Raw genomic sequence first — 15,913 nt, forward strand, 5'->3', positions numbered from 1 at the left:
CCTTGCAGGATCTTGAGCATTACCTTACTGGCACGGGAAATAAGTGCCACTGTACAGAAGTTTAAGCATTCTTTAGCGTTTCCCTTTTTGGGTAGGAGGATATAAATTTATTTTTTCCAATCTGATGGCCATTCTTGTGTTTTCCATACTTGCTGGTATATGGCATGCATCACCTTGACAGCATCATCTTCCAAGATTTTAAACAACTCAGCTGGGATCCCGTCGTCTCCTGCTGCCTTGTTATTAGCAATGCTTCTTAAGGCCCATTCAACCTCACTCCTCAGGATGTCTGGTTCTAATTCACTCACCACACCGTCAAAGCTATCCTCTATATTATTATCCTTCCTATACAGATCTTCTGTATATTCTCACCACCTTTTCTTGATCTCTTCAGCTTCTGTTAGGTCCTTGCCATGTGGTGATCATGCCTATTTTTGCCTGAAATTTACCTCCAATGTTTCTGATTTTCTGGAAGAGGTCTCTTGTCCTTCCTATTCTATGGCCTTCTTCCATTTCCATGCATTGCTTTTTTAAAAATAGTTCCTTGTCTCTTCTGGCTAACCTCTGGAATTGTGTGTTTAGTTCGGCATATCTCCCCCATTCACTGTTTCCTTTCGCCTTCCTTTTTTCTTGGGCTACTTCCAGTGTCTCAGCAGACAACCATCTTGCCTTCTTGGTTTTCTTTTTCTTTGGGACGTACTTTGTTGCCGCCTCCTGAAAATGGCTTCAGGAAAGCTCTACCCGTATGATGCTGCAAACAACCTTGTCCTTCCACATTGTGCCCCTGCATCTTATGTTCTATTTCTAGATGGCTTCCACATCCGTAGGACAATCAATCCAATCTAGGATCCAGTTCCGAACTTTAAGGGATCTATACACAACGATAAATCCTACCTCTAAACGAGCTCCTTTAAAGTCTGAACTAAAAAATCAGAGCAGATTTTTTACTCTATTGATATGGAAAACTGTCTTTAGTGACATTATAACAATAGATATGATAAAAATTAGTCCAGTGAAGAATTATTTATAAATGGTAAACTTCAATAAGCAGCAACATCTAGATGTTTTTAAATAAAAAAAACTATTCAAGAAATGTATTTATCATTTGCATTATTTCCATCAAACACTTTGCTAAGGATTTATGTGAATATCATCTCATAAAATTACCTTGGTGATTAAGCATTTTTTTTCCTAGCACAGCTTTCAAAACTTTACAACTGAAATGACAAATATGGGAAAAGGAACACATAGGCCAGGATTCAACGTTGAGGGCAGGTAGCATAACTTTATGCTCACAAACTTATGCAACACCACTTTATTAGTGAACTGCAAGACTAAAATATCTGTGCGCACAATATCCAAGTAAATGGGCCTCAGTACACAAGGCACATCCATGGTTAATGTGCAACTCTGCTTCAAACACTTCCACTGCCTTTTATCATTCTAAATCAGACAAAAATAGCCAACCACTTATGTATGGGAGTTTACGCATGCAGAATACACTGATGTACACTGAACTGGGGAACACTGTGATGAACCATGGGCCTTGTAGTCCTGCTCAGGACATTGTAATCCCTGATGAAGATGAAAACTTGGGTTTTTTACCTTCCCAGTCTGAACTGGATTCCTCTCAGCCAGATCCTTCCCAGGCAGATCTGGAAACCTTGCACCTGCAAGAAAGTTGTGCCCCAGAAGTATGTCAAACAACCCCAGAGCCTACTTCTCCCGTGTTCTTGCGCCGGGAGTTTTGTAAACAACAGAGAAGTTTGGATTCAGCTTCGCGCAGGAGTGCGAGGATAGCAGCTAAGAATGTTGCCAATTAACATTGGTTCTCGTGAGAATCTTTAAGGAGTTTAACATCTGGTCTCAGAGTTTAGCTTTCGTTTCTGATTCCCAGAGAACCGCTTTGGTGAGAAAGTTGGACTCTATATAGGTGTTTTGCCCGCGTAGCAACTTCGCGGAGTCAATTCGTCAGCCTGCGGAGCGTGTTGTGTCTGGACAGCGCGCTCCGATTCAAGCCTCGCTTCAGCTCAAGCCTTGCCTTGCTATCCAGCCTTCGCCTTGCTTCCCAGCCTTTGTTTACCTACGGACTTTGCCTTGTTTCCCAGGACTAATCCTTGCCTTGTTTCACGGATTTTACCAAGTTATTCCACGGACCTTGTTCTTGTTCTTAGTTACCTTGTTCCACGTTCAAGCCTTGTTTCAAGTATCAAGTTATTTCCTAGCCACGCTCAAGTTTTATGGACTAAAGGACCTTGTCATCTCCCCTCACTTTGCTTGGCAAAGTGAGTGTTTCGGTTATTGGATTACAACTTTGGACCTTAATATTTCTTATTGGACATTGCTTTTTTGGACTAATTCTGACCTTTCCTGAAGGGTCTAATTCTGGACTATTTTCTATACTTGTTTTTATTAACTTTATTTATTCCTTCAATAAAGATATTAGTTAGATTCTGGCCTCTGTGTATGGTTATTGGTGCCTCTGCCGCCTGGGTCGTGACAGTTTGACTCCGCCACCCATAAGCACCAACTAACCGAGGCCAGGATGTCTACCGGAGCCGCGCCGGCTGGACAGCCGCTCAGCTACACCATCAGCAAGGACGAAGTGGACCGCATCCGTGACAGACTCAACGCGCAGGATGGAGAAATAAAAGGGTTGAGGGAGCGCGGAGTTCGCCTCCCGGCCATGGCGTTGCCTACCAAGTTTTCTGGAGAAGCTGCTAAGGTTCATGTTTTCCGCCGCCAATGTCAAGCTTATCTAGAGGCCCGTGATGCCGAGTTTCCCCAAGAAGACATCAAGGTGGCGTGGGTCTACAGTCTTCTAGATGGACCAGCGGCTAGCTGGGCGACGGCCCTGTTTGATCAAGCCTCCCCCCACCTAAATTCAGCACAACGCTTCTTGGATCACCTTAAGGAGACCTGGGGAATCGAGGACAATTTGGAGGCAGCCGGTCACAAACTCCGGCGCCTCCTTCAAGGAGACAGACCCATGTCTCAGTACATAGCCGAGTTCCGCGTGCTGGCCCACAACACCGGCTGGAACGATGTAGCCCTCAGAGGACAATTTCGGGAGGGTCTCAACATTGAAATGCTGGAAGAAATCTCCAAGGTGGATCCTCCCCAGACCCTCGAGGCACTCATTGATCAATGTTTACGGGCTGAAGTCATGATTGCCAACAGGAAACAATGGGTTCGAGGCCAGGGCGGTAGAGCCGGGGCAAAACCCCCCGCTTCCGCCAGTGTTCAGCCACGTCCGGTGTGGAGAACCCCGCCGCCAACCCCATACCCCAGAGGAGGCGAGGAGGTGCCGATGCAGTTGGGCAATGTGCGTCCCAGACTAGATGCCGCCGAGAAGGCCCGTCGTCAACGCTTGAACCTCTGCTGGTACTGCGGGAACGGGGGCCACTTCGCCAGAGAGTGCCCAGCCAAAGGGAAGCCTGCCGCCCGTCTTGCGGCGGCGTCCTCCACGGAGTCGAAGGCGTCTGAGCCGACTGGCACACAGCCGGCGGGGGAAGCCAACGACCGGGTGTAGAGAGGCTCGCCAACCCGGTCAAAAAATCCATCCAAGAGCCGCCAACCGGGGTCCTGTTCCTTCTCGTGGTCACATTATGGTCAGCAAAAAGGGGACCCGTCATGATCCACGCCATGATAGACTCTGGAGCTACCAACAATTTCATCGATAGAGAGTATGCCGACTCTCTGGGATTACAATATCATGATTTCAAGAATGCCCGTGTGGTGCAAGCCATAGACGGCCGTCCCCTCAAGACGGGCCCCGTAAGCCAGTGGTCGGAACCCACCAGGATGTGGATAAGGGAACATATGGAAGAGATTTCCTTCTTTGTTACCGAGGTTCCCCATTTCCCTGTGATTTTGGGAATTCCATGGCTGACACTCCACGACCCTAACATCTCCTGGTCCAACAGAGAACTGCAGTTTGCTTCACCGTACTGCCAAAACCATTGCCTCGTAGCCAAGGTATGCCATGCTACAGACTCCGAGCCCATCATCACCTTGCCAAAGAAGTACTCCGAGTATTGGGATGTATTCAATGAGAAAGAAGCCGAAAAATTACCCCCACATAGACCTTATGACTGTGCCATTGACTTGGTGGAGGGGGCCCCGATCCCGCGAGGGCATCTCTACTCCCTGACGGAACCAGAGCAAGAAGCTCTCAGGGAATTCTTAGAGACAAACCTTCGCAAGGGGTTCATCAGACCCTCTCAATCCCCAGCCGCCTCCCCAGTGATGTTTGTGAAGAAGAAGTCAGGGGAATTACGCTTGGTGGTGGACTACAGAGCATTGAACAATATCACCAAGCGGAACAGCTATCCCCTGCCCTTAATCTCGGATCTACTGGACCGACTTCGAGGAGCCAAGGTCTACACCAAGCTGGATCTTCGGGGGGCTTATAATCTAGTTCGCATCAGAGAAGGGGACGAGTGGAAGACCGCCTTCCAGACTAAATTCGGATTATTCGAGTCCCGAGTTATGAATTTCGGTTTATGCGGAGCTCCCGCAACGTTCCAGCATTTTGTCAACGATATTTTTCAGGACTATCTAGACAGATTCTTGATAATCTACCTGGACGATTTTTTGGTGTTTTCCAGATCACAATCAGAACATGAGAACCACGTCAAAATGGTGTTGCAACGATTGCGGGATCATGGACTTTATGCCAAGCTAGAAAAATGCGCTTTTGATCTACAAGAGGTAGATTTCCTTGGCTACCGCATCTCGCCTCTAGGGCTTTCCATGGATCCAGCCAAAGTTTCAGCAGTATTGGAATGGCGGGCGCCAACTAACAAGAAAGAGGTGCAGCGTTTCTTGGGGTTCGCGAACTACTACCGCAAGTTCATTCCAGATTTTGCCCGCTGGTCCGACCCCATCACTAGCTGCATCCGTGGAAAGCAGCCTTTCCGCTGGACTGATCAAGCAGAGAAAGGGTTCCAGCAACTGAAGAAACTATTCACCTCCCAGCCAATTCTACAGCACCCAAATCCTGGAACCCCTTTTGTGGTGCAAGCGGACGCCTCTGATGTGGCAATTGGGGCTGTACTCTTACAACCGGTGGGAGATCACCTCCATCCCTGTGCCTTTTATTCTCGTCAACTAACCACACCAGAGAGGAATTACACCATTTGGGAAAAAGAACTACTGGCCATAAAGGCAGCCTTTGAAACTTGGAGACATTGGCTAGAAGGGGCCAAATTCCCCATTGAAGTCCACACTGATCATCGTAATCTAGAACATCTAAGAACTGCCCGCAAACTAAATCAGAGGCAGCAACGTTGGGCTTTATTCTTTGAACGTTTCAACTTCCAGATCCATTATGTGACCCCAGCTCAAACCAAGCAAGCAGACGCCCTGTCACGTAAACCGGAATACGCTGCAGGACGCAAGGAGACCTTTGAATCCCAACTGCTACAACCTGAGAACTTTGCCACGCTCACAGTGGGGAACACCAAATCCAGTCCCATTGGTTCAACTTCCCCTACTCCAGGACCCATCTGTGCTCAAGAAATCAGGGCTAGTCAGCAAGCAGATGCCTGGGCGCAGGACCAACTTCGCCAAGGTCTGCATTTTCCCTTTTCACTTAAAGATGGGCTGCTCTGCTATAGAAATCATGTTTATATCCCACCCGGACCGGGCAGGGAAAAAGCGCTTCGTCTGTGTCATGACTGCAAACCAGCAGGACACTTCGGACTATTTAAAACCATGCATTTGATCCTAAGAGATTTTTGGTGGCCCAAGATCCGCAAGGATGTGGAAAAATATGTCAACACCTGCCCAGTATGCCAGCGCTCCAAGATACGAAGGGAGAAGCCCTCAGGGCTTTTACACCCCCTTCCTACCCCATCTCGCCCATGGGAAATAATTTCCGCGGATTTCATCACTGACCTACCACCTTCCTGTGGATTCACCACGATCTTAGTGGTGGTGGACCTATTCACCAAGTTAGCCCATTTCATTCCCTGCGAAGGCCTCCCCACGGCCAAAGAAACTGCGGATCTATTTCTTCAGCATGTTTTCAGACTACATGGATTGCCCAAGAGTTTAGTCACAGACCGTGGATCTCAATTCACCTCTCGTTTTTGGAAGGCACTACAAAAACTACTGGGCATAGACTCTCGCTTATCTTCAGCTCATCATCCCCAAACAGATGGGCAAACGGAACGCACTAATGCCACTTTGGAGCAGTATCTTCGCTGTTATGTAAACTACCAACAGGACAATTGGGCTTCTCTGTTACCACTGTCTGAGTTTGCCTACAATAATGGAGTTCAAGCTTCTACAAAAGAAACGCCGTTCTTTGCAAACTACGGTTTCCATCCACGTTTCTTTCCCCCTGTCATTGAAACTTCAGAAGTTCCCGCAGCAGAGGATTGGCTGCAGGAACTCACAGCGGTGCAACAACTTTTGCTCCAGCAACTGGACCAAGCCAAGGAGGACTATAAACGCCACGCTGACAAACACCGCCAGCCGGGCCCCGAAATCAAGGTAGGAGATCGGGTTTTTCTGTCCACTCGCTTTCTGCCCTCCCACCGCCCATGCCGGAAGTTAGATGCCCGCTTCATTGGCCCCTATCCAGTGGTGGCGCAATTAAACCCCGTGACTTTCAAACTCCAACTTCCGCGTTCAATGCGCATTCACCCAGTGTTTCACCGTTCCCTGCTCCTTCCGGCGGATGGTGTGCGTCCTGATACAGACCAACCGGCCCCCCCTCCTGTTTTGATGAATGGGGAGGAGGAGTTCGAGGTTGAGGACATTTTGGATTCTCGCTTTCATCGCCGCCGCCTACAATATCTCATTGACTGGGTGGGTTTTGGGCCTGAGGAACGCTCTTGGGAAGACGCCTCCACAGTCCATGCTCCTGATCTAACCCGTCGCTTCCATCTGACCTATCCCACCAAACCGCGACCTCGCGCCTCGGGGAGAGGACCCCAGTTTGGGAGGGGCCCTGAGGAGGGGGATAGTGTGATGAACCATGGGCCTTGTAGTCCTGCTCAGGACATTGTAATCCCTGATGAAGATGAAAACTTGGGTTTTTTACCTTCCCAGTCTGAACTGGATTCCTCTCAGCCAGATCCTTCCCAGGCAGATCTGGAAACCTTGCACCTGCAAGAAAGTTGTGCCCCAGAAGTATGTCAAACAACCCCAGAGCCTACTTCTCCCGTGTTCTTGCGCCGGGAGTTTTGTAAACAACAGAGAAGTTTGGATTCAGCTTCGCGCAGGAGTGCGAGGATAGCAGCTAAGAATGTTGCCAATTAACATTGGTTCTCGTGAGAATCTTTAAGGAGTTTAACATCTGGTCTCAGAGTTTAGCTTTCGTTTCTGATTCCCAGAGAACCGCTTTGGTGAGAAAGTTGGACTCTATATAGGTGTTTTGCCCGCGTAGCAACTTCGCGGAGTCAATTCGTCAGCCTGCGGAGCGTGTTGTGTCTGGACAGCGCGCTCCGATTCAAGCCTCGCTTCAGCTCAAGCCTTGCCTCGCTATCCAGCCTTCGCCTTGCTTCCCAGCCTTTGTTTACCTACGGACTTTGCCTTGTTTCCCAGGACTAATCCTTGCCTTGTTTCACGGATTTTACCAAGTTATTCCACGGACCTTGTTCTTGTTCTTAGTTACCTTGTTCCACGTTCAAGCCTTGTTTCAAGTATCAAGTTATTTCCTAGCCACGCTCAAGTTTTATGGACTAAAGGACCTTGTCATCTCCCCTCACTTTGCTTGGCAAAGTGAGTGTTTCGGTTATTGGATTACAACTTTGGACCTTAATATTTCTTATTGGACATTGCTTTTTTGGACTAATTCTGACCTTTCCTGAAGGGTCTAATTCTGGACTATTTTCTATACTTGTTTTTATTAACTTTATTTATTCCTTCAATAAAGATATTAGTTAGATTCTGGCCTCTGTGTATGGTTATTGGTGCCTCTGCCGCCTGGGTCGTGACAAACACAGATATAGGTATATGTGAGTATATATACAGCTTTTATATTCATACACAAAAGACATTCAAACCTTGTAACTAATTTTCACCACAGAAGGAGCCCATTTGTCAAATTCATACGTCCAATTGGATAAAGTCCTGTGGGAAATACATTGATAAACAGAGAGTTCAGAGATAAAAGCAGCATTTATTTTTATATTATTATTATTATTATTATTATTATTACCATTCTTATAGGAACAAAAAAGTTAATATTTGAAAAATGTGGATCTCTGATGTTCAAAAAGCAAGATGGAAACCGAATTACAAACTGCATTGAACAATATGATTTAAATAGTGCAGAAATATTTTCTAATTATATCAGAAAATTCTGGACATTAGCTAAAGATTCCAACTGCATTCTGGAAAGGGGCTGTATGTGTGCATAACTTGCCCAATGGGACTCAAACAAACATTTCAGTGTCTTATTGTAAAAGGATCAATTTGGTGAAATGGAGCCTAGTTTTAAAATGCCTGCTAAGGAAATTGTGCAGAACTTTGTGGAATCCTCTGTACATGTTACTGAATGAAAGAGAATATAGTACACATCAGAAAGGCTTTATTTATGAACAGATGCTTGGAGCAGTGTTAAATGTATTGTCAATGTTTTTAAAACACTGACTAAGGTTTAAGAGAGAACACAGCTCTTTTCTTCCCTTGCCATTTTATATCTAAAGAAAGAGGATTCTTTCAATGCTTGCTTGCCTTCTCTCTCTCCCTCCCTCCCTCCAGATCTCTGGTCCATGTATAGATCAAAAATATAATTAACTGTGCAATAACTCATATACAGCAGGCATATGATAGTATGATGGACACAGTAAATCTTGGCTGCCATCTGGATTTCTTAATGCCACACAACATATGTGAAAGAAGGGAAAATAATCAAAGACTAAGTCCACACTGCCTAACTGCATGCTTCATCTAAGACAGTAAGTGTGTGTATAAAAAGGTATATACTGTTAATGAACCAATCTGCATGGTGTAGTAAAATATCATTAGGAAGAGTTCATCTACTTACGAGAGGGGAACAATGATGAGATAGGGGCCATTGAGCCTTTTGTGATCCATCAGATAAGTGATGAGTGCAAGAGTCTGTATGGTCTTGCCCAGCCCCATTTCATCAGCTAAAATTCCATTCAAATTGTTATTATACAGGGAAACCATCCATTCGAGGCCTTGAATCTGAAATGCAGGAGAATTGCCCCAGTTATCAAGAATCTACATACACTAACATTCTGATTAGAACATCACTGCTTTGATGCCAAATATTTTGCAGTAAAGAATCTGCCAGCTGCAGACAGCATAGTGAAAAAGAAGCCACAAAAATTGCCTGCTTACGAATCACTGCTGGTATGTAAGACAATGTCCAAAACCAAGAGATTATGGCAGCATGATGCTAAAGATAAATGCGGCTCCTCATACCATGAGACACCACAAGCTCTTAACTGTGTCGGCCTGGAATCTTATTAGTGGTGTACCCTCATCCTGGGCATGCTTATGTTGTTAGTTTCTTTGGTATTACCATCTCTTTGTGCAATGTTCACACACATATACAGCAACTTTAAAGAGCCAGAGCCCATAGTCACAGCTCTTTACTGGGCCAGGAAGAGGGCTAGAGAAGACAGTGAAACAGCACCCAACCCTGGCTGTGGTTCTGCAGTGAAGAGAAGAGAGACGACCATGCCCATTCAGCTCTCCACTGGCTCACTGGGGATCTGGACAACTGCAGTTCTTTTCTCCCAGCTGCAAACTGCAGCCACGTGCTGCCGAGTTTTATCTCCTAATCAAGAGGGTGCTGGATATGTTTAGCTTAGAGAAAGAAGGCTAAGAGGGAAGATGATAGCCATGTTTAAATATTTGAAAGGATGTCACACTGAGGAGGGGGCAAGCCTGTTTTCTTCTGCTATTGAGACTAGGATATGGAGTGATGGATTCAAACTGCAGGACAAGAAATTTCACCTAAATTTTAGAAAGAACTTCCTGACAGTAAGAGCTGTTCGGTAATGGGATATAATGCTGCCTGTGAACATGGTGGAGAGGTTTTTGATTGTGCATTCCTGCATGGGAGGGGTTGGACTGAATGGTCCTCAGGGTCTCTTCCAACATTATGATTCTAAGAAACAAATGTGCAGAACCTCAGGAGACTGGTGGGGGGCTCAGGAGCCACAGAAGTGGCATCAGGTGCTTCACGAAACTCACAGAATGTCAACTCCTGTTCTAGGATGCTTACCTGATAATGTTTTAGTGTACCATTAATAAGAAGAGAAGACTGTTTGTCCACTCTTTCAGAAATCGCATGAGCCACTGTGTAGTAGGATTGAGACCCTCTAGCACTGTACTGCATGCTGTATTCATCATCCACATCTTGTTTGGCAGTCCTGTTGTATAATTATAGAGAGGCACTTTTAACTTTATATTTTTAACAATTTAGTCAGTCTAGCTCTCACACAAGCATGCAAAAACAGCAGTTGCATTGTTATCTGTCTCTTTCCATATTACTCACTCAATTATTTCTTTAGCATCTTTTTCTGAAACTTCTTCAGTGTTTGGATCCAGGTGTATCTTTCCATCTGTTTCTTGTCTGCTAGATTCCTCTTCCTCTTCCTGCAGAAAAGAAAAGGTCAGATGTTGGTTCCAACTTTGGAATTGCAATGCTATATTTCTTCAATCACGTCCATTGCATTTTGTTTTATGAACAATGTAATTTTCACAAAAGATTACTCACCTCATGTTTATTCAACACAAGAGGGGCTTTCATTTGATTTTACAGGCATTTTGCTTTACAATTTTGTGAACCATAATTTTAAATATTTATTGCCTCTTCTTGATTATTTTCTGTGTTTAAAACACCTGATGCAAAGGACATCCCAAAGTCTATTTTACAGAAGTTGTGAACATATGTGAACAAAAGTGTGCCAGACAGTCCATCTACCATGTTAATTTCTTAGATTATAACAATCCAATTTCCCTCCTATAATATTGAAGCTTCTTATTTAGAGGGAAAAAATGCCAAATAGGTTAACATCATCTTGTGATCTGTTATCAGTTACAGTTAAAGAGTGGTGGTGATGGGATTACACAGTGAATTCCATTCTACTAAGGCGGCTTTCCACACTGTTTCCCTTACAATATTGTGGCAGTAATTATTTTTATTGCTGATACACACTCTCTGATCTCTAGAGAGAATATTACATTTTAAAAAAATATTCTTTTCAGTATATATAGGCATCAACAAGAGGCATTCACTTACATCTTCCTCATATTCAGAGTCACTCTCTTCTTCACTATCTGACCTAGGTGCAACTTCATAGCTGTTGGAAAAGAAGTAAACAATACAGCATTAAAAAAAATTCTTAGAAAAACCAGGATAAATTAAGAGCATTTGAAAAATGTATAGGGACATGCAGGAATAATACTCATAAATATTAGAATATATAAATGCAGTACAAAAGCAACAAGTTTGGAGGAGCATTTGATTACTCACCCAGGGTTCATTTCTAACCAAGCATCCAACTGACTTGCTTTAGGAGCCTCTGGTCCAAGAAGAACTTTGCCAGTCTCAGTGTGAGTTACTTTGACAGGGAGATCACTCATTTGACTGCTCTCATCTATGGGCTAAAAAGGTTAAAAAAAACAACAACAACGTACAGCATAACTCTCATTTATAGACAAACAGTGAAGATGAAGTTAAAATCAAAATTATTAATGAATGACTTGCTCAGAAATTCGCACCAGATTATCACAAATAATCACACCAAATGACCTGCACCATTTAGGCTATAATATGATACAAATTGATTTAAAATACAAGATCCTTACAAAGAGCTTACAGCTCTAGATGACCTTGTTCAAGGGAGCAAAGCCAAACACTGAAATAAACTTTTAAAATGAAATGGCCACTTCGGCCTCAGAAATATGGCTAACAATTAGCATGAACCAAAACAATGTGCAGCCTTTTAAAGCATATCAAAAATATAAACACAATTAAATACATTTATAAGAGTACGCTATTAAGCCAGGAGTTGCTAGCTCCTTCAAAAGGATGTAAAAGATTCTCCACACAGCTATTATCTTTCCTTTTTAGTATTTATATATAATGAAAATGTTATGATTGAGCCTCATGGCTCTGTTACTGACAGACGTGGGCGTAAGACTCCTCGAGAGTCAGATACTCTCGAGGAGCGAGAGAGAAAAAGACTGCGAGACATATTTGCAGCACCATCTGACGAGGAGTCTTTCGAAGGGTTTACGGAGAGAATGGAGGAGGGGCTGGTTAGCTCAGAGGAGGATGAGATGGATTGGACTCGGGTAAGGGAGGAAGTGGGTGCCACTGGCCATGATGGGACAGAAGATGAATGGGGACCTTCAGGATTAGACCCATGGTTTAGCTGGAGGGATGGGACGGGATCCACAGCTGGAGATGCTGTTGGGCGTAGTCAGAGGTGTTCCAGCTCTGACGAGGAAAGTGATGAGGAAACGCCCGGGTTAAGGAGGACAGCTGACAGTGATGAAGATTTGTAACTGGCATAAAATGGGGCTTGGGAGCAATTGCAAATTGCGTTGGGCAAGGTAATCTGGGCAAACGCTTGGGATCCGTGTGTGTGTGGGACGCTTCCCTGAAGACTTGTGTGCTTTCCTGTGCTGTGACGTAAGTTGATTGGAATCCAGGGTCAGACGGCGGGAGGGATTGTGTGGGCATTTGTTTGTGCAAACCTGTGCTTACTCTTATTAGCTTGACCCTCCGTCGTCTTCTTGACGGACGCCATCTCCTGCTTTGAGAACTCGGACTGAACTGACCACGGCTTGTCTTCTCCCCTTCTTGGACTTGGAAAAACTACAAACGTCTGCTTCTGGCTTTGATCTACGGAACGGAACTGGTCTACTCAACTGCTACAATCCTTGGCTGATTTACTCGTGTTGGAGATCCTGTCTGCTGTGTGTGTGGGGGAGCGACGCAAGTTACTCTAAGCACAGTGTTGGCAGCAGAGAGGAATCTGCTGCCAATTAGTTGCATTCTTTGTATCTTTTGTTCCTTGGCTTTCGTTTCGTTTATACCCAGGCTGAAGCAAGCAGTTTGTTTTTACCCGGATTAAACTCCGGTTTAATCCGGTTTATCTTTTGAACATTTACTTTTGCCCCTTTTTGCTCCTAAAGGCAAAAACTGCCTGGCCCTTGTGTTTTACGGGCATTTTTGAGTTCTGTAATCTAATAAACTCTGTTACTTTGAATCTTGTGGCGTTCTGTCCTTGACAGATTGCCCAACGCCTATAAAAAAGTTTATTGCCGCAATAAACCCGTCAGGAAGACGATGGATGAGTTACGGGCCAAAGTAGACCAATTGCAAACGGCTTTTACCGTTAGCCAAACAGCTCAGGCTGTGAAAGGACATGTTTTGACTCCTGAACGCTTTGACGGAACCAGGTGCAAGTTGCCAACCTTTTTGGCACAAGTGGAGCTTTATTTTTCTCAGCTCAGTGCTCATGCTTTTCCTACAGACACTAACAAGGTGGCCTTTATTTTGAGTTTGTTGACCGGTCCCGCAGGACAATGGGCCACTAATTTAATTTTGGGAAATGACCCAGTCAAGGACAATTTGAATAATTTCAAAAAGTTGTTAACTGATACTTTTGGGGATCCTCTCCGCACGGAGAACGCTGGGTGGGCTCTGTATCGGTTGAAACAGGGAAAGGGGACTGTTTTGGATTACTTAAATAAGTTTAACCTGTATCGCCACCAGCTGGATTGGGGGGAAAATGCATTCATGCTTTTATTTACTGCCGGGTTAAGTGATATGCTCCAGGATGAATTAGCACGCTTGGAGCCGGCTGAAAGCTGGGACGCCTTAGTAGCTAAGGTGCTGCGTTTAGACGCAAGGTTCGAGGCTCGTAAACACTCAAAAGCAATGTGTGCGCCACCCATGCATGTAACCAGGGCACCTGTGGTGATGGGGGAAGAGCCCATGGAGCTTGGGGTCTTTAAAAAGCTGTCTACAGAGGAAAAGAGCCGTAGGAGGCAGCTGGGCTTGTGTTTGTACTGTGGGAATGCTGGGCATTTTGCCAAAAATTGTAATGTGAAACCTTCCCAGCTTTCGGGAAAAGGCCAGCCCTAGTGCGACGTGAGTCCAACGCACTAGGGCTCCTCAAGCAGTCAACTGAGGGGAGGAAGCATGTTTTCGTACCCATTACATTATCTGTTGGGGGAAGGGAACTTGTTTCTACTTTGGCACTGCTGGACTCAGGGGCTACGGTCTCCTATGTAGATATTGAGTTTGCTAAGAAGCATGGCATTCCTAGAGTGCGCAAGGCGTGCGACGTGTGGGTGGAAGGAGCAGATGGGAGACTGCTGGAGACTGGGGTGGTTAACCATGAAACCTCAGCAGTAACGTGGGAGGTGCAGGGAGTAACGGGAACGTTTGTGTGGGATATTACGAGCTTGCCTAGATATGATGTGATCCTGGGGATGGATTGGCTAGCTGTAGTAAACCCACAAGTAGATTGGGCAACACGTAAAGTGATCTTAAAGAGGCAGGACTGTTGCACTCTAAATGTTACTCATTCTGATATGGAGGGAGTGCCTGCTGAGTATGGGGAGTTCTGTGATGTATTTTGTAAAAGAGAAGCGGACAAATTACCACCGCACAGGCCATATGATTGCGCCATCAAGTTGGCAGAAGGTGCGAAACTGCCAGCAGGGAGGCTGTATGCCTTGACTGTACCGGAAAGGCAAGCTTTGCGGGAGTTTCTAGATGAAAATTTAGCCAAGGGGTTTATTCGCCCATCTAGTTCTCCAACTGCGGCACCAGTATTCTTTGTAGCCAAAAAGACTGGGGAACTTAGGCTGGTCTGTGACTATCGGATCCTAAACAAATACACCATTCGGGATAGGTACCCGCTCCCTTTAATCTCGGAACTGTTATCAAGGGTGCAAGGGGCTAAGGTCTTTACCAAGCTTGACCTGCGGGGGGCCTATAACTTAATCCGTATACGGGAAGGGGATGAATGGAAGACGGCATTTAACACGTGTTTCGGATGCCACGAGTTCCGAGTCATGCCTTTTGGGCTTTGTAATGCTCCTGCGGTATTCCAGAGGTTCATGAACGATGTGTTCAGGGACCTAATTGACCAATTTTTAGTGATTTATTTGGATGATATCTTGATTTTTTCTAAGGACGAGAAAGAACATCGTCAACATGTCAAGCAGGTTCTGCACCGACTGCGGGCTAATGGGCTTTTCGCCAAGGCTTCCAAGTGCGTCTTTCATGTGCCTGAAGTGGAGTTCCTAGGTCATGTAGTGTCAGGTAGGGAACTTAAAATGGACCCACATAAGGTTGACGCCGTCAACTCATGGCAGGAGCTGAAGACTAAGAAGGATGTACAAAGGTTCTTGGGTTTCGCTAATTACTACCGGGAGTTTATTCCGAATTTTGCAAAGCTCACGGTACCTTTGACGCAGCTTCTGCGCAAGAAACAGCCATTTGTGTGGGGGCGGGAAGCTCACGAGGCGTTTCTACAACTAAAGTCTAGTTTTCAATCGGACAACATACTAACCCATCCTGATGTTGACAGACCGTTCGTGGTAGAAGCGGACGCTTCTAGCTACGCGTTGGGGGCTGTATTGTCTCAGAAGGATTCCTCAGGGACCTTGCGTCCCTGTGGATTTTACTCGCGGCAACTAACACCCTTCGAGCAGAACTATACCATATGGGAGAAGGAGTTGTTGGCGATTAAGGTGGCGTTTGAGGTGTGGCGGCACTGGCTTGAAGGGGCACGGCACCAGATCGTGGTCAGATCTGATCACAAGAACTTAGAGCACTTGCAAACAGCAAAGAAGTTAAACCAGCGTCAAATCCGCTGGGCTTTGTTTTTCTCCAGGTTTAACTTCAAGGTGCAGTTCGTGGAGGGGAAGGCAAACTTGCGGGCCGATGCTT

General features: G+C 45.4%; 1 protein-coding gene across 3 annotated transcripts in view; it reads right to left on the reverse strand.

Annotated features, from left to right (window-relative positions):
* The window catches only part of smarca2 (SWI/SNF related, matrix associated, actin dependent regulator of chromatin, subfamily a, member 2), a 154,079-nt gene that overhangs the window by 63,807 nt on the left and 74,359 nt on the right, over nucleotides 1–15,913 (reverse strand). For all 3 annotated transcript variants that reach the window (XM_062971959.1, XM_008103323.3, XM_008103324.3), the window contains exons 12-17: nucleotides 11,471–11,601; nucleotides 11,237–11,297; nucleotides 10,490–10,590; nucleotides 10,217–10,364; nucleotides 9,005–9,168; nucleotides 8,019–8,085 (exon numbers count right to left, since the gene is read on the reverse strand). In XM_062971959.1, coding sequence (XP_062828029.1) covers nucleotides 8,019–8,085; nucleotides 9,005–9,168; nucleotides 10,217–10,364; nucleotides 10,490–10,590; nucleotides 11,237–11,297; nucleotides 11,471–11,601 — 672 coding nt within the window. The remainder of the gene's footprint in view (nucleotides 1–8,018; nucleotides 8,086–9,004; nucleotides 9,169–10,216; nucleotides 10,365–10,489; nucleotides 10,591–11,236; nucleotides 11,298–11,470; nucleotides 11,602–15,913) is intronic.

The sequence above is a fragment of the Anolis carolinensis genome, chromosome 2 (assembly GCF_035594765.1).
Source record: "Anolis carolinensis isolate JA03-04 chromosome 2, rAnoCar3.1.pri, whole genome shotgun sequence".
In the NCBI taxonomy this organism is placed as follows: Eukaryota; Metazoa; Chordata; class Lepidosauria; order Squamata; family Dactyloidae; genus Anolis; species Anolis carolinensis.